The sequence below is a fragment of the Callorhinchus milii genome, unplaced genomic scaffold, assembly GCF_018977255.1.
Source record: "Callorhinchus milii isolate IMCB2004 unplaced genomic scaffold, IMCB_Cmil_1.0 Scaffold12, whole genome shotgun sequence".
Classification (NCBI taxonomy): Eukaryota; Metazoa; Chordata; class Chondrichthyes; order Chimaeriformes; family Callorhinchidae; genus Callorhinchus; species Callorhinchus milii.
This window is the reverse complement of record NW_024704753.1, coordinates 12671514-12690324: the sequence shown is the minus strand read 5'-3', so window position 1 is coordinate 12690324 and position 18811 is coordinate 12671514. Positions and strand designations below refer to the sequence as shown.

The 18811-nt window shown below is 41.5% G+C and overlaps 1 protein-coding gene across 3 annotated transcripts in view; it reads right to left on the bottom strand.

The window, feature by feature from the left end:
* Positions 1–16039, bottom strand: part of uba1 (ubiquitin-like modifier activating enzyme 1) — a 156503-nt gene extending 140464 nt beyond the window's left edge. For 2 of the 3 annotated variants that reach the window (XM_007890277.2, XM_007890279.2), the window contains exons 1-7: positions 15985–16039; positions 13781–13827; positions 7925–8093; positions 5400–5534; positions 3688–3794; positions 3158–3248; positions 1041–1170 (exon numbers count right to left, since the gene is read on the bottom strand). In XM_007890277.2, coding sequence (XP_007888468.2) covers positions 1041–1170; positions 3158–3248; positions 3688–3794; positions 5400–5534; positions 7925–8093; positions 13781–13827 — 679 coding nt within the window. In that variant the 5' untranslated portion in view covers positions 15985–16039. Of the gene's footprint in view, positions 1–1040; positions 1171–3157; positions 3249–3687; positions 3795–5399; positions 5535–7924; positions 8094–11685; positions 11720–13780; positions 13828–15984 lie in introns of those variants that run through there. The other variant, XM_007890278.2, reaches the window with a different exon arrangement.
* Positions 16040–18811: the final 2772 nt, after the last annotated feature.

The following is an 18811-nucleotide window of genomic DNA, read 5'->3' as shown; positions in this document are numbered from 1 at the left end:
CATGTTAATCTCAGTTGGGTTTGGATCTCTGATGCATGTGGAAACCTATCACCATGCTTAAGACACCCGGCTGACCAAAAACGAAAGGTTTTGCTGGACTATTTCCATCTGCCAGGAGCTGGCATCACTGAGATTAGTAGCCAATAAATAGCCCTACAGCACCACCGAGTGGAAATCAGTAACCATTGTAGGTAAATTGAAGGCTGACGAAAAACTCATTAAGCTATGAAAACAATATGAACTAAATAACAATATTAGCTGGATAACATTATAGTTGACTCAAAACATTTTGGGGGGGATTGCCAAGTATCTGACTTAGGCAGAAACCCATCTCCATGCTTAGGAGCATCCAAAGTGGAGTGAGTGTTCCACATATGTATGGGAATTTCTCTGCATTTTGAATGGAGTACTCTCTCCCTGGAGGGACACACTCTGCTTACCTCATTTCAGAGAGGAATAGTCACAGGTAGGTGAGAGTCAAAGCTTGGGGACTCCACAATGTTCATTGGGGTACGGCTGGAGTCTAACCCACTAAAATCGCAACAGCTTGCCATTGAGAGAGCACTGCCTGACAAGCTTTCTGCTGCTGGACCAGCGGGGACCACCCTATCTGTTTAGGGCTCCATCTTATAGGGTTAATAGGTGTCCAGTGGGAAGAATCGCTGCCCCAATGACTGGTCTGCCTCTTTAGGTTTACAAACTAATAATTTAGGTGCCTCAGGGTACTGCAGACCGCTGATCAGAAACTGGACTACTAAGACCACAACATCACTTGATTCCAATGATAAGCAAGTTACTTAGGAGCCATCTTAGCTTCGAGGAGCTTACCACCTCTCAAGGAGTTAAAGATGAAGTAGAGCTCCCTAAAGCCACAGTTGATAAACCAGTGGCCCAATGTGAAACTGAAGCATGCTTGTGAACAACAACAACTTGCATTTATATAGCACTCTTCATGTGGGGTAGCCTCTTGGAGCTCAAGTCAAGTACATTGTCAGTCTGTACTAAGTTATTGGACTTTAGCTTGGGTAACAGTTACTTACCAAGGAAATTGATTTCAATGGGCTCACAGTTATTTAGCTCCGTCATGCCCTGAACCTTGGAGAAGGTCACGTAAGTTTCAGGAAAAAAACCATGACCTTCTTCCAAACAGGTCACAATCCCTGGATTCTCCTTCACAAAAGTCAAAACAAAAATATAAATTATTATAAATAATCCTTGGAGTTATTCATGTAGGCATTAAGTGTTAGTGTTTGAGCTGCTAATTCACTAAGCAATTAATATCAACTCTTAGGTGGTACTAGCAGAAAAGGATACAATAACATAGGATCATAACAAGAAGTGTACGACAGTCAGCCTATTGGGTTTGTTTGTTTATTTTACTCAAATCAATGCAGAGCTTTTCTCCTTATGCTTTATTCTTTTTCTCCCTTTTAAAATATGGAGATTGAGGTTGTCACTTATAATGAAGAGAGATAACAGCCACTTTTCTCACCATAACCTATACGCACTCCAATAATACTTCCAAAATTTCTGTTCATATTAAGATAGACGACTATTAACACAGCATACAGCTGTGTACTAGTAAAGAGCACCTTATTATTATTATTTCGCCCACAAAATATACAGTCAATTCACTTTACAGTATATTCTGTGAAACTCTTTGAGACATCTTGAAGACGTGATAAGGCTCTATATCAAGTGCAAGGATTATTATTAGCAGTGAACACCTCTACATGACTTAAGATGCCCAGAGAGATTCACTATGCATGCTACGGTGAAACTCACATAAGTCTTATCTTAATAAATCGTGTAATTATCTAAGTTGCACAAGCATCGGAGTCCCGTTCAGTTTCCTATCATCAACACTTAGGTGTCTTCGCACCAGTTATATTTTAGAAACAAAACATCTCCTAACTAGGAACGCTGCTCCCCTATTCTCTGTTATTCCTGCACTTACCTGCTGCATTGAGTCGTGCGATTCAATGTGATTCCATTGCTTACCAGTAAGTGAGTACTCAATGGGTCAAGACGCATTGAATCGCAGGAAATGTAGTCTTGACCCGTCTCCGCAAGCACACTTACCGGCCGCAAATTAATTACCCATGCACAGTGCTGATTGATTAAATTGGATTTTCTACAACTTATACAGTTTGCCTGCAACTCGGATTTCAGTTAAGTGATATTAAATGTTATGGTCCCAACTGATGCGACTTATGGGAGTTTTGCTGTATAGCCTGATTTTGGAATGAGTACTTCTATTAGCCTATTAGAATGAGTATCTTTAGGTAGCCTGACTTGCACTTGTCTGATGTCAAATGACCAACTAATGACTATCCTCCATGGGAGATAAGCGGGTCTCCTTGGATCTAAACTGGCTCCAAGTTGACATGCTTGGCAACAGAAGATCAGAATCTCTCTGTGGCGATCTCAATAATCCAGTTCCTGAGCCGGGGGTGTCTACAGTACTCCAGGGCACTGCTGATGACAGCCTGGAAGGGCAGGAGCAGGGATTCTTCCCACACAGCTCCTGCTAATCACTCAAGCCAAGGCCCTAACGGATAGGATGGTCCTAGCCGGACAAGCAATGGGAAAGCTTGTTAGAGTGTCCTAAAACGCTATGGGGTCTTAGCTGGTTAGACACCAGCATTATCCCAACATTCTGGGATCTCCAAACTTTGGCTCTTGCCAGCCTGAGCTTAATATTTTTCGGGATTAGGCAAGCCAGATACGTTTCTCATGGATTCCATTGTTATACACAGAAAAATGTGAATGTGGGATGGATGGAACTCTGTTTGGCTTGGATAGTCTTAAGTCCGGTGATGGGTTTGTCTGTGTGTCAAACACCCGGCTGACCAAAACAAAAGTGATTCAAGACTGCCTGGGAATGGGCTTACCTGTCCCTTCAGTCAGCAGAAGCACAGAGAGAAGGGAAGAAGGAAGCATAGGCTAATCCTGAGGTTGTGGGGAACAATCTATTAAAACGATAGTAAAATCAGCATCTGCACATCGCGAGATATTAAAATGAGCAACTTAACATGACCTGATATTGAATTAGCCACTCTATGTAGCCTGACTTTGGAATGAGCACCTCTACATATAAAAGAATGATTGTAGTAAGTATCTCTATTAGCTGTGAGTGTTGAGAATGCAGTATTACCTTGGTGATCCATGACACTTCAGCGTGAGTGGGCTCTGCATTATCCTGCTCAATCACGATAAACTCTTCACCAAAGTCACAGAACACTTGGCTGTCAAATAAATCACAACAAATTATTCATTTGGTCCCAAAGCAGCTTATACATTGTGAATTATTCAACACATCCTATCAACACAATGTCCGAGTAGGTAACCGCACTGCTCATGTACACAAGGAAAATCCTGGGTTGAGTCTCTGATCTGTCCTGTTAACAGGTTTTAGCTGGAGTAGGAATGGGCTACAATTGGCTTCAAGGCCCCAAATCAGAGATTTAATTTAGGTATTATATAAAGTTTAACAGTAGGCTATTAACCTCGCAAAGCTGTGTTTTGGATCACAGTGCATCTCCACAAAGCACCATCCAGCTACATTGGAAAGATAAATTTGATCTCATCCTTCCGAGCAAAACGCCTGCTCTGCTACGACCCAGTATTGGTCCCAGCACAAATTGGCAGCCATCAACAAATGCCTCCACACACAATACAACTCACCCAAACAAGCCCTTAGTGTCCGCCACAATGAATCTGATGCCGTTCACGTGACAAAATTGTCCAATATGTGTTTGTTCATCCAGAGACGAGTTTGTGAGCACAACCACCTGGAAGGAGAATTTGGTTTGAAATTGACATGGATAGATTCAGTCCAGTTTCCTAACTGGGTTGATTGATGCACTGTCCCTTGAACAACACCGAATAGATGCAGTGTCTCTTTATGGCTTCTTGTTAAGAGTTTCCCATGGATCATGACACAGGGGCAGTCCCATAGTGTAGTGGTTAGAGCACTTGCCTCACAAGCGAGAGGGCCTGGGTTTGATTCTCGGGAGGGATGAAACTTTAGGCAAGTTTCCTTACTCCACATGCCTCTGTTTACCTAGCAGTAGGTAGGACCCCAGGTGTTAGTCGATTGGAGGATCATTTTCCGGGGATAAAAATCGCTCCAAAAAAATAGTTATTTAGCCACGGCATTCAATCCACGGCAGACATAGATTGTTGGAATGGAATGCACACTCTCTCCCTGGAGGGGTGCATCCTGCTTACCGAATTCCAATAAGTATTAAGTGCAGGTTGGCAATAGCTAAGGTTTGGGGACCGCAGAGTGTGTTGGGAGTATTGCTGGAGTCTAACCAGCTAAAATTGCATGGCTTGCCATTGATATTGCTGTCTGGCAAGCTTTCCCATTGCTTGGCCAGCTAGGATCACCCTGCCCGTTAGGCCTTTGGCTTGCAGTGTTAACTGAAGCTGAGACAGGATGAGATAGTGACCGGTCTGCCTTTCCAGGTCCCACCTATGAGCCAGGCTGGCTGTGTTGTCCCTGGAATACTGCAGACCTGCCTGGCTCAGGAACCGGAATAACGAGACCTCCACGGAGAGCTGGCTCGATTCCGACATTCATTTGTCAGGCACGTCAATTTGGAGCCAGTTCAGCTCTAAGGAGACCACGACCCACTGACTCACTCTGATCGCACATCTAACATTAGCATCCATTATCTGTCCGAGTTTGTTGCTCTTGATTGCCTCGTCAAATTTAATTAGTATCACAAATGCTTAGTGTTGCCACTGATACAGTCATCTCTTCCATTCAGTGGCAGGCTGTCTGCACATGGACTGAACTGGAGGTGAGTGCACAGTGGTTTAAGAATTACTGATGGCACCATAGCAAAGTGTGAGAAGAAACTAATCTTAAAATGCTAAGAAATGGAAAGTACGAGTGGTTTGTAACCTGTGAGTCCCATGTGACGGGATAGAGCTTTTACTCTAAGTTGTTGTGATTTAATGAAACGCAAATACTTAACATGACATTATCAATGGACTGACACTAATTGGACAATCAGGCCTAAGGAAGTGACAAAGTTATGAGTGTGACAGCAAGAGAAAAATAAAAGGTGCTGGTGTGTCGGGAGATTAACTATTTTGCCATCCAAACATCTAACTAATCCCTGCAGCATAGAGCAGGGATGAAGGTAAAAAAATAATCCTTGGATTTGATATCACACTTTATCACGTTGTTGAGATGTCTTAAAGTGTTTCAAGGGATTTACTGTAAAGTAAATTATATTTGTATAGCGCCTTTCACGTCTGGAGGTCGTCCCAAGGCTCTGCGTACATTCCATGATGTACGCAGTTCATTTCCAGCTGTCACTTCTAATGCTTCTCAGCATTAATAACTACTTAAACCTCACCTTTTACTCAAAATGATACTATACCTGAAAATTCAATAAGAAATCTTCTTTCAGCTTCTCCACGTAGGAGCGGACAGGAACATAACTGTTCAGGTCTGCCAGGCATGACACAGATACTTCTGCCCGATTCTTCCCAATATCTTCCTCGGTCAAGTAAAACTGAAAAGGAATGAGAGAAACGAAATTTTTACACCTATTTCTTACAACTATTTACAGTTATACAGAATTTGTCATGACAGGAGGGTATCTCAAAGCGCTTCACACAGCTGACTGGGAGCCTAACCTGGCAGGGAAAGTGGCTGAATATACCACTTTACTACCTTTTAATGTAGCCTGCAGAGGGATTCCACTTGGCGATTAATCAGTTAATAATACTTTCACTTGTCTACAAATTCCTTCACGTCCTTGTACCTCACTACCTTTCCTCCCCATTTGTCCCCTCTGCTCCACCATTGGTGGGCGTGCTTTCAGGCACTACATCCGGAAGCTCTGAACTCTCTCCCTCAATTCCTTCACTTTGCCCCCTCCTTCCCCTCTTTTAGATACTGAATGAAGACCTTCCTCTTCGACTGGGTGTCAGGCTCCGACGCTGTTAAGGGTTCCGAGATGCTGCCCCACGTGAAGGGCACTCTATAAATGCAAGATGTTGTTGTTGTAACAGGTGGAGGCTCTAAAATTGGCCTCAGCATCTGTGTTGGGCAATATGGGCACAGCAGCAGTGAATTCTATACTATACAGTTTGTGAGGTGTCTCTGTAAAGTGCTTTGGGATATTCATTGTGCAAAAATGCTATATAAATGCAATTTCTTTTGTTTTTTTCAATAGGTTCTTGCTAACACACACAACCACACTGGTGAGTTATATAACTTTCATAAACGACCTAAAAAGTGGAGTCCTGTAGCTCAGTGGTTAGAGCACTCGCTTTGCAAGCGAGAGACCTGGGTTTGATTCCTGGCAGGGTGAAACCTTGGGTGAGTTTCCTTACTCCACACGCCTAATAATAGTCCCTCAAAAAAAACAATAATAAATTGGGCACTTCAATCCACGACTGTTTGTGGGGACACTGCTGTGCGCAAATGGCTGCCGAGTTTCATCCACAAATATGCAGTCAATTCACTATACAGTAAATTCTGTGAAGCGCTTTGAGACTTCTAGATGTGAAAAGTGCTACATCAAATGCAAGGATTATTATTATTAAAACACAAACAATGAACAACCTCTGTATGTCCAGTGGTTGATTGTTGTGAGTAACTTTGTTAAGTCAGGCCTCACTAAGTTAAGGTAAACTCCCTAATGTGATCAGAGATAAACCGCTGCATCTACTTGGCAGTCTGGATGTTAAATTCCCTATCCCACTTTCGTGCATTTCGATATTGAGATCTGTGCAAGGAGTGAAAATTGAATGTGTGAGACAGAGAGACAGAGAGAGAGAGAGAGAACCGCTTGCATACACTGGAATGCCGATTAATAATAATAATAATCCTTGCATTTGATATAGCGCCTTAACATGTTGTTGAGCTGTCTCAAAGTGCTTCACAGAATATATTGTAAAGTGAATTAATTGTTTTTTATGGGTGAAACGAGGAAGCCACTTAGGCACTGCAGTGTCCCGCAAACATTTGAGTGATCAAATTATGATTTTTTTTTAGGGATTTTTAACCCCTGAAAGGAATCATTGAGTATTCTAACAGCTGCTTTCACTATATATAATAAATAATAATAATCCTTGCATTCGATATAGAGCCTTATCACACATTTGAGACGTCTCAAAGCGCTTCACAGAATATACCATAAAGTGAATTGACTGTATATTTTGTTGGTGAAACACGGCAGCCAATTGGGCACAGCAGTGTCCCATAAACAGTCGTGGATTGAAGTGACCGATTTTTTTTTTTTTTTTGAAGGAATTATTAACCCCTGGAAAAGCGATCCACCAATTGATTAACAACCGGGTTACTACTTACTGCTAGGTAAACAGAGGCATGTCGAGTAAGGAAACGTGCCCAACATTTTGCTCTGCCGGGAATCAAACCCAGGTCTCTCGCTTGCGAGGCAAGCGGTCTAACCACTGAGCTACAGGACTCCACATATATAATAAAAGCAGACTCAATAAGGAGTAGTCAACATGGATTCAGTAGTTATGCCCAACAAATCTATGGGAATTAATTGAGGAAACAACTGGAGCAGTGACCAGATGTTGTGTTCGGGGTCTTCAGCTGTTTATATTATTCATGAATGACTTGGAAGCGAGTACCTCCTGTAATCTTGTAACATTTGCTGCTAAACTACAAAAGTGAATAGTAATAGGGAGGGGAGTAATGTGTCACTAAATTTACACGATTGGCAAAATGTCCCATTCTATTGCACCAAAATCTCACAATTTGAACTGGAAAATGTTGATCCCAAATAAACCCTGGATAGGCTCAAATCTCTGATCTTTGTCTAACAAAAGGTTTACTTCATAGGATTCTGAGTTACCCACTGAAAAACATTAGGCCTGAAGCAGATTGCAGTGCATGAATTCAGGCTGACAGAGACATCAAGCCTACCTGGGAAGAGAGGTCGCTCCACTCAGCCTCTCTGTCATCGTGAATTGTGACAGATTTCACTCCCGCGAGAATAACGTTCTTTGCGATCTCCACACCAAGACCACCCATCCCAGAGATCAACACATTCGAGGTCTTCATTCGTTTCATGGCATCAAGGCCCAGCACATATCTGCAGGACAGGTCCACAAGCAAAGAAAAGGCAAATCAGTATTTTATTCCCTCCACAACATATAATTGGTGGCTAAGAGGAAAGGAGATCAATTGCATGAAGGTATTGGATTGCATTTCAACTTCTACTCAACTTCTTAAAGTACCTCCGCACAATCAAACCAATAATAATGTCTTGAAATATTGGACATCAAGGATTCATGGACCAAAGAGTTGGTAGCGGTAATTGGACAGAATACTGCCAGATTTGGAAGAAGTCCAATTCCGGGTACCACACATTTGGAGAGGGTGCAAAGGATTCTTAGAGCAGAGAAGCTTAAGGGGAGATTTAATAGAGATGTTCAAAATTATGAAAGGTTTTGATGCAGTAAATAAGGAGATTCTATAAGGGGGTGAAAGAATCTCATCACAATGGAGACTGGTTCAGATTTGTTTTCCAATTTGCACTGTCAATATTTGTGACATAATTAATGTTTCCACATTGCTCAATGTTGCACAGTCAAACTAGAGTAAGCTGCAGTCCATCTTACATTGGTGACAGTCAGACTTGAGAAACTGCTTCAGAAGGCGTATTCCTAGCTTATTTTCCCCCTCATAAAATCACTGTAGGTCAAAGCTGGCTCGGTCCAGCAGTGCAGTACTAATACCTAGCACTGTCACCATCAGCAGCTGTATCTTCAGTAATGTCAGTCTTGCAGTTTAATTGAAGTGGCAAGAAGTGGTATTCTTAGCACTTTGGAGACAGTGGCCGAGTGCAAATAGAAACATCCATCCATTGGTTAGTGATGCAGTTACTCAGTTGCTTGTCCTTGCGGATGTCTCCCACACATCACAGTGGACCCGACTAACCAAATTGAGGACCAGAAATAAGGCTTTCAACCTCCACATACAATAACTTGCATTTATATAGGCCCTTCACTCGGGGCTGTGTCTTGGTGCACTTGAAAGAGAGAACACAAAGAGAGAGCGCTAAAAGTAAATGTTCAGGTTCCTTCTCCCTTTAGAACACTGAAATTGATGTGGCAATTCAGCAATCACGTTTTTCCTTTTACTCAATTGCACTGGTATAATAATTGACAAATCTATGGCTGTGTGGACGGCTGAACTTTATGACCATTGCAATTACTTACAAGACACGTCTGTTTTGAACGTCCACAATTGGAAGGCAAATTTGCTTTCGGATAATTAGTATAACATTTGTGCAGCTATCTCTGGTTGTCTTGATATACTGCATTAGTATTTAAATTAATGATTTAGTAATCCCACATATGCCAATGGTTGTAGGATGAGACTATTATTTTCTTTGGAACAGGAATCTCTGAACTGAAATCTAAAGAAAATAATATTCTCAACCTACAACCACAGCCATAATTAACTGGTTGCACATTACTCAATGTGGCAAGGTCAAACAAGCATTCATAAATTCTTAGGACATTTCTCAGCTAGATTAGGTTACTATATACAATGAGATCAATGCAAATAAGATACTTTCCTTTCTTATCTCTTTAATTTAACTTGTTCATAGTATCTTGGATTAATTTACTTTGCCAAATTCAAGTGTATTTGTATAATAATCTTTGTAGTTGGGAGGATGATTCAAAAGTGCTTCACAGGATTTGACTGTAATATAGTGATGATTGTAAACAAACACAGCAGCCAATTTGCACACAACTTACATAATAGTTACTATACTTAAAAATAAATCATTATGTAAAACACAGTCATTGACATAAATCATGCATTAAATCCTAGTGTAATTAGGGCCTCTGATTTTCGCTTTTAACAGCCCCCGTCCCCTCCAGTAAAACACCCAGTTACAGAAAAAATGGTGTTTATCCAATAAACACCGCAAAAACCTGTAAATGGCTCTTGCTCTGACATCACTGTGTATGCACGAGAGCGCCTGTCTCTCCCCTGTGCATGCAGGCGAGTCTAAAGTTTCCATTAAAAGTGGAAAAACCCAGAAAACGGCCAATTTTTAGAACTCAAAAATTGCTAAAAATAAACTAAGACTAACCCCGAAAAATGAATTTTTTAAAATCCTGACAAACAGAAGCCTCGAATATGATCTAAGTTGCCTCCCCGTATCTTCAGAGCAGGCAGACAGTGACAGGCAGGAGCAAGCAAGAAATATCAACTCAAAATTCAAGGATATATAGTACTTCAGAATTTCGCCTAAGTTCTTCCATCCCACCAAAATTCCTCTCAGATGCCTTGTGAAAATATGGAAGTGCTCACTGAAAATGGATAAGGAATCAAACAGAATGAATGCCTTCGAGCATTTACAATCAGCATCCCCATCTTGTAGTCTATGCATTTTTCATGAACAGCTATTTACTTATTGATTAGCAACATCTTTTATAACCTGTGCTGAGTCAGCACTGGGACTGGCTGTTCAGAAGAACAGAGCATTCACTGAAAGGCTTGTGTTCCATGTATTCTTTCTCTCTGCACTTGTGAATTGGCCTCAAGGAAAGGTAAAGAACAATGCACAATACTGAGGTTAAACATCACAGTCAAGTGCAGAATTAACTCGTTGTTCGTAATAATTAACAATCATTGTATTGATAAGACTCCTAAACACATTGTCAAAAGGTCTCACCCCAATTTATATAAAATGAGGGCATTTGGTAGATGAGTGGGTCAGTCAGTTTGCACATAGAAATGACCCACAAACAGCCATGAAGTAAATGATCCCTTTATCTGGGGATAGACAGGCAGGACCTTGGTTTAACATCTCATCTGAAGGACATTGCAGTTCTCATCTAGCTTAGATTAGAAAATCAAGTCCTGATGTGGGGCTTGAACCTGTTATTTTACAAATTAAGAGAAATGCTGCTCATTTTTAAGTATGGAGTTTCATAACAATGAAGTTCAAGGCATTCAATACATAGAACAAAACATTACTCAGCTTCCTGCTCCCAATGATTCATTATGTAAAGCCACTACCTAGGGTGAAACAGAACCATGGAGACCTGGAAGTGAGGTGATCACAGTTGGGCCACTATAATTGAGCTCTGCACCTCTGGACTGAGGCAAAAAAAATTTGATAAGGTTGAAGCTCCATCCTTGTTTTGCTCTTGAGGTTTATATCATTCTCTTCTGTTATGTTTCCAAGTCCCTCCCCAGCTAGCCTGGCATATTGGTACCACCCTGCCTCCGAGTCAGAGGATTGTGGGTTCAAGCCCCACATTGGGACTTGGTATCTCACAGTCTAAGCTGACACTCCAATGCAGTGCTGGGGTGTGTAGCATTCATGGAAGTGTCATCCTTTGGATGAGACATTAAACCAAAGTCCTGTCTGCCTGTTCAAGTGGACATTAAAGATCCATTGGCACTATCTGAAAAGAGTAGGGATTCTCTTCCGGTGTCCTGGTCAACAATCACCCCAAATAAAATTGGTCACTCACTCCATGGCTGTTTGTCGGACACTGCTATATGCAATTTTGCTGCTGTTTTTGGCTCACAAAATACAGTCAATCCACTTCACAGTATATCCTGTGAAGTGCTTTGAGACGTCTCAACAACTTGATAAGGTGTAATCAAACACAAAGATTATATACCATTATTCAATATGTAAAATAGACTCTAACCTTGAAGCAGCTCCCCTTAACTTTTCCATTCCTTCTGCCTATATTATGCTTACAAAGGGAACACAATGAGAAGTATCACTCCCATGAAACCTGTCTGCTGCTTCTCTGACGATAATAGCTGCCAGACGTTGATCAAGCCTGGCTACCCTACTGAACAAACAAAAATGACCAGTAAATAGTTCATTACTATTTACTAAAGAGTAAACAACGAAAAGATAGCAAGGAGCAATTTCAAAGTCACAATGTAGGACCCAAATCAGTGGGTATCATAAACCAATCTACGTTAGCTTTGTTCTGGAGGCCTTACCATCTGAAGCTTGCCATTAGATTTCATCCGGTAAGATACAGTTACTGTTATTGTTCAGAAATCATTAGGGATCCTACTCAATGAATTTGTTACCATCAACTTCAGCACAGTGTTATCACACATAAGCCTCCGAGTGCACATGACTTTGATGGCCATTATACCAGCAAACAAATATGAACCTCCTCAACTTGATCACTTCCTCGCTACTCTCCATTTTCCTTGGTTTCTACATCACTGTTGCTTTTGGTAGTCTCTCATTTACACAGACAATACCACATTCCTTTCAGGTGCTGCAAAATAACTTTAAAAATATTCAAACGCTCTAAGTATGAAAATGTCTTTAAAACACTAAAGATGTGAGACCAATAAACATGTTGTAATAAATTTAGGAAAATCACAAGCTTCTGCAAAGATTAATAAAACCCGCGAGCTTTTGCTCACAATTAATGAAATCACCACAATTCAATGCCAGCCTCCATTACTCTACATTTATTACACATTTTACCTTATTCTGCCAGTGAAAGTAAGAACATATATGTTTATGGCGTTACAACCTTCCTAGTAACTGTATAAAGCCACTTGATTACCATCAATGTGGAATGGATTGAAACATTATAGAAGCATGTATGCAAATCGTCTACAATCTGCCTCAGTGGTATGAAACAAGACAGGTGGTCACAGCCTCCATGGCCTTGCTCCTTACTACTAATGTTAACTACTAATGCCATATCAACCTGTCCGCTTCCTCCACTCAAGAGGCTCTGGCCTGCTCCATGTCCCCCGCCTGGCCCGCCCCACCATCGGCGGTCGGGCCTTCAGCTTCTCTGCCCCCACCCTCTGAAATTCCATCCCACAGTCCCTTCACCTCGCTCCCTCCCTTGCCTCCTTCAAGGCATGTCTCAAGGCCCTCCTCTTCAATCGTACCTTTGATCACCCTCTTACCCCGGCCGTCCCTGCTCTGATCCCATCCCTTGCTCGGGTCCAAATCCCTGACTATCCAGCATCTTGGAACATCCTTCTGACGTGACAGGTGCTGAACAAATGTGATGTTGTGTGTTGTTCAATAATAACTTCCAAAAAGGAATTGGATATATACTTGAAAAGCAAAAATTTGCAAGGCTATGGTCAAAGAGCAGGGCAGTGGGACAAGTCGGTAGCTGTTTCAAAGAGCTGGCACAGGCACGATGGGCCAATTGGCCTCCTTCTGTGCTGTAAGATTCGATGATTATATTATGGAAATGGAAAAGTGCAGTCAGCTACCAGTTTTGCACACTTGTGGCTGATCAATAAAATTTCCTTGTGACTTGTGGGAATTAAAGTGAAGAATCCCACTTGGGAATCCCACTACATCCATGTTGTTCCTTTCTTTTCCCCTCTTACCTCAGTTTACCCCTTCTTCTACCTCCCCTCTTATTTATTTATATTATATTTATATTCAAAGTGTTCCAACTGTAATAATAATAATAATAATCCTTGCATTTGATATAGCGCTTTTCATGTCGGGAGGACGTCCCAAAGCGCTTCACAGAACACACTGTAAAGTGAATTGACTGTATATTTGTGGGCGAACGCGGCAGCCAATTGCGCACAGCAATGTCCCACAAACAGTCGTAGATTGAATATGACCAATTTATTATTGTTTTTGGTTTTGGAGGGATTATTATTAGGCTCTGTGTGGAGTAAGGAAACTTGCCCAAGGTTTCGCCCTCTGCCTGGAATTGAACTCAGGTCTCTCGCTTGCAAAGCGAGTGCTCTAACCACTGAGCTACAGGACTCCACTGTACTTACAGCTGTCTGGAATAGAGGCCTTCGTCGATCTCTTGAGTTTCCATCATCTGAAATCAAAAGGAAACAATGGAAGTTAAAACTAATTTTATCATTCTGATGTTCAATAACAAAATTACAATTGTAAAGCACCTTTCACAGAAGGAGGACGTCCAAAGACGCTGAACAGTCAGTCATGAGGACCTGATCGTGGGGAGCAGGGTTGGGATGAGAGAGGACAGAGGGGGTAGGGGGGTAGCTGAAGGCACAGTCAAAAAGGAGGATCTTGAGTCATGACTTGAAGGAGGTAAGAGAAGGAGCAAGGCGAAGGGATTGGGGGATGGAGTTCCAAACAGTGGGGGCAGAGAGGCTGAAAGCCTGGCCGCTGATCGTAGGGTGGGTTGAGTGGGAGACCTGAAGCAGGCCAGAGCCTGCTCAGTGGAGGGAGCGGACAGGTTGATGGGGGCAGAAGGTCAGAGATGTAGGAGGGGGCAAGGCCATGGAGGGCCTTGAAACTGAGGACGAGGATTTTGAATTCTATCTTCTGAGGGATGGGGAGGAAGGTGAGGGTGGAGAGGTAAGTGGGGTCTCCTTGGAGCTGATCTGGTTCCAAGGTAACATGTTTCGCATGAAAATGTCAGAATCGAGCCAGCCCTCTGTCGCAGTCTCGGTGGTCTGGTTCCTGAGCGAGGTGGGTCTGCAGCGTTCCAGGGCACTGCTGATGACAGAACAGTCAGCCTGGCTCATCATTGGCAGGCCTTGGGAGAACAGACTCTAGGAAATCCTCCCATTCAGCTCCTGTTAACCCTGCAAGCCAAAGCCCTAATGGACGAGGTGGTTCTACCTGGACAAGTAGCGGGAAATCTTAATGTGCAATAATAAACAAGCAAAAGGCTCTTATTTATCCCGTGCTTCTATAGAACCATAAAAAAGTAGTACAGAATTAAGCCATTCAGACCATCATGTCTGTGCTGGATTCAATTCATCTGCCTTTTCCCTAAATTACTACAATAATTCCATTGTTTCAACTACTGCATTTGGAAGAGCATTTCAACTGTGTAAACAGAACTCTCCTAATTTCCCCGTCCCACCCCCATCATCAACTCACCACCAAGTCCTTTCTCCAAATTTCTGCTTTACAATAACCGCAAACTGATTCCCTTATTATATTCTCCTGGGATAATTTAAATTATCATACTCCAGAGTGTCATAATTGTCCTTAGTGTAAAACTGATTTCTAAACCTTTTGCATTCTAAAACAACAACTTGCATTTATATAGCGACCCAGGGCGCTTAATGATCCATGCATTTGATAGGGCACCTTATTACGTCATTGAGACATCTCAAAGTGCATCTTGGAATATATTGTAAAGGGGATTGACTGTATAACTTATGGGTGAAATGTGGCAGCCAATTACGCACAGCAGTGTCCCATAAACAGTCTTGGATTGAGTGACGAAATTATTATTATTTTTTTGGAGGGTTTATTAGCGAAAGTGATACGCTAGTCAACTAACAACCGTATTCCTACATACACTAGGTAAACAGAGGCGTGTGGAGTAAGTAAACTTGCCTAAGGTTTTGCCTTGCTCAAGAATTGAACCCGCGTCCTCTCACTTGCGAGGCGAGTGCTCTAACCAATATGTTATAAAACTCCACTTGAAACTTTAAGATTCAGCAAAACGTAACTGTCTCCAGCAAAAAAGCACATCTTTAAACTAAACCCCAAATGTGACCAAATTATTAATATTTTTTGAAGGATTATTATCCCCGGAAAGGCAATCCGCCAAACGACCAACAACCGTGTTCCTACTTACTGCTGGTTGAGCAAGAGGTGTGTTGAGTAAGGAAACTTGCCCAACATTTCACCCTGCCCGGAATCGAATCCAGATCTCTCCCTTGCGAGTCGAGTGCTCTAACCACTGAGCTACAGGACTTTCTATTTTCATAGAAAACAACCATCATCCCTCAAACACAACTTGTGAAACATCTTACTTCCATTCAAATCAATTTTTTAGGAAACCTAGTACAGCATCTTGACTTTCACTTTCTCTTACTCCAAGCCTCAAAACATCTGTGCTATTTTGCTTATCGATTTTTAGTTCAGTTTCACTAGCTTGTAGCATTCTCTCTCCCACATTATTCAGCCTTACACACACAAACAAAGAAAAGCTACATGTCCTGAATCCAGCCCAGATCCAGGCTGCTGTACAGTACAGCACAATTACCTTTCTTGTCGCTGTCGGAGGCTGAGTCCCAAAGTGCTGTATTCACTCAGGTTACTGACACCGACTTGTGTTGGTTTCAGTTTCATTTTCTGTCTTGACTGCAAATTCCCCGAAAAAACCCAAGCAGCACATCCCATTACAAGGCAGCCCAAATAACATGAAAACATAACATGGTACGCATTCTCTGTGACTGATGCTGAAATACTTACCCCTGGAGTCAGATCACATTCAGAGTACAATTCAAATATAAATCAGTCCACATCTTTGATCTTCATGTACACTGCAAGGCTATGGACTTACTGTACACAAGTAAATAGATACTGTTATACATCAGTGCAAAATTAATAAAACGACAATCAGAAATGGAATCACAAGAGAATTAATACTGTATTTGAAGTGGAGGACAGCACTGAGATATGGAGCGACTTTATAGGCAGGTGTTTTAGTTGATAGTTAGTAACGAGATAGTGCAACTAACTGACCCCGCTTCAATTTTTTTTATTTTGAAAAATTGCCGCTTCCCCGCTTTATACGCTTTTTAGGATTACAACAAACAAAACTACATTGGTATAGCGCCTTTCACATTGGGAGGATGTCCCAAGGTGCAGGACAACCAGTGTTTTGAACCCAAGCTGGGAGTCAGGATCGGGGAGAGTAGGGGATGGAGTGACCGAAGACACGGTTGACGAGGAGGATCTGGATAATGGTTTTGAAGGAGGCAAGGGAGGGGGTGAGCGGAGGAACTGGAGTTCCAAAGGATGGGGGTAGAGTGGCTGAAGGCGCTCCAATGATGGGGTATTCAAGGTGGGGGAAGTGAAGCAGGCTGGAACCCACTGAGCGGAGGGAGTGGGCAGTTTGGTAGGGGTTTAGGAGGTCACAGAGGTAGGTGAGAGCAAGGTCATGGAGGGCTTTGAAAGTGAGGACCAGGATCTTGAACTGTATCCATTTCAGACGCAAAAGTTTCTATGTGTAGGTGGCATACCTAAAATTCTGTCTGGTTTGGTTACTCGGAAGCTCAAACCATGCCCTTTATTAGCTGCGGAATGTTATGATCCGGATGTAAATGATGAGGGAAGTTGATCCTTAAGGATCTAAATCATGGCATCTTTTAGTCATGAAAGAATTGGAGGTTTCAAACCAAATAAAAACCAGAAATCAGAGGGAAGTGGTGCCAACCACTTCCTACAAACAACACCATTCATCCTAGGAGGTAGTGTTTTGCTTTTCAGTTCAAGGCACCTGTCAACTGAACCACATGTAGTACAAGGTGAGGGCCGGGGAGAAAAAAACTCCCAAAATTGATATTACAGACTATTAAAGATCAATAATATTTAAAAAAATAAAACATTTTATTTGATATAGTGCCTTAACCTGTCTTTGAGACGTCTCAAGGCTTGTCATATAGTTCAATTAAACTTTGGTTTGAAGCTTCCAATTCTTCCATGACTAAAGGATGCCATGATTTAGATCCTTAACTTTTTCCTTAGGAAGCAAAACAAAGAGAAATAAATGTTTTCATAACAAAATATTTAATGGTCTCAGGTATTTGACACTGAACATACATTACCAAATGCCTCCATGGTCAAGAAATATAAAGGTTTCCCATTTGGTTTTCCAAGAATTGTATAAACATAAATATATAGACATCACAAGCAAAGAGGAGACAATTCTATCATTTGGGGTTTTATCAAGATGCACTCACAAACATTGGAGTTTAGCCCTCATTCCTTACTGCACATGGCAACAAGGGATTAAAAACTGTGATTCAGGAGTTTAGCGGTTACATTTTGCACTAGTAAAAGTGTGCTCAACTACCAAAAAAGTAAGGAACTTATTTGACGCCATCACCTCTTTAATCAACCCCCAATGGTTGGCATTATTTGGCAAGTGTTTAGTGAAAAACACTGAAATAATCCTGCTTTTGCTTACCTTATGTAAGTAAGCGATGTAACCTCACATTGTAACACAAATTTATACACAGACTTGTGTGTGCCAGAATCAACATTTCACAGAAATCAATTAGATTCTCTGGTCCACTCATCTCCAGTATACAAACAAAAAAAATTTGGATTTTATTCAAGAGATTTAGTATAGTTTTTGCACATATTGCACTGCCGACAAACATAGAGACAGCACTAGGTAGAAAATCAGAAGAGAGAGAATTCATTACTCTGCCCCTTGAAAAAAAACTTGGTTTCAGGTTTCATCCAGACAAAGATATCAATCAACTATAATAGAATTCTGATCCAAAAAGTAAAATGTAATAGTAATTCCTGCAGTACCAAATTCTAACTGATCACTTCCAGGATTCACCAAGAGACGGTGAGATCTTTTTAAAAATAATATTTTTGTAATGAATTGATTCAAAACAATTTTTGAAATAGCCAGTTTCCGAATCACAGTTCATTCAGTTTAAAGAAATCCAGATTCAAATGAAGTATAACATTTCCTGGTAAAGAATGTCAATGCTTTCAATGCCACTCTGGGCTTTTCAGGACCCTATTGTGAAACAGGAATAGCGAAATGGTTATACTCACCAGAATGTTACCTAACATGAGTTACATTGCTAAATGTATTGAAAATTAAACCACAGCCTCTATATGATCAATCTGCGGCAAAAAACCACTGAATCTCCAAACTGATTCCATAAACCACTTAGTAATCCCACTGGGAGCCAGGCCCAGCATTTCATCTTCTCTGGGGCTAGGAAGACTTGAACTAAACATTTCTAGTCATTGCAGAGTGACCCTAAATCCCAGATTCCCTGGCCCTAAATACCAGACAGCCCTGTGGGATATTAATAGATTCAACAGCCTCAATATCATAT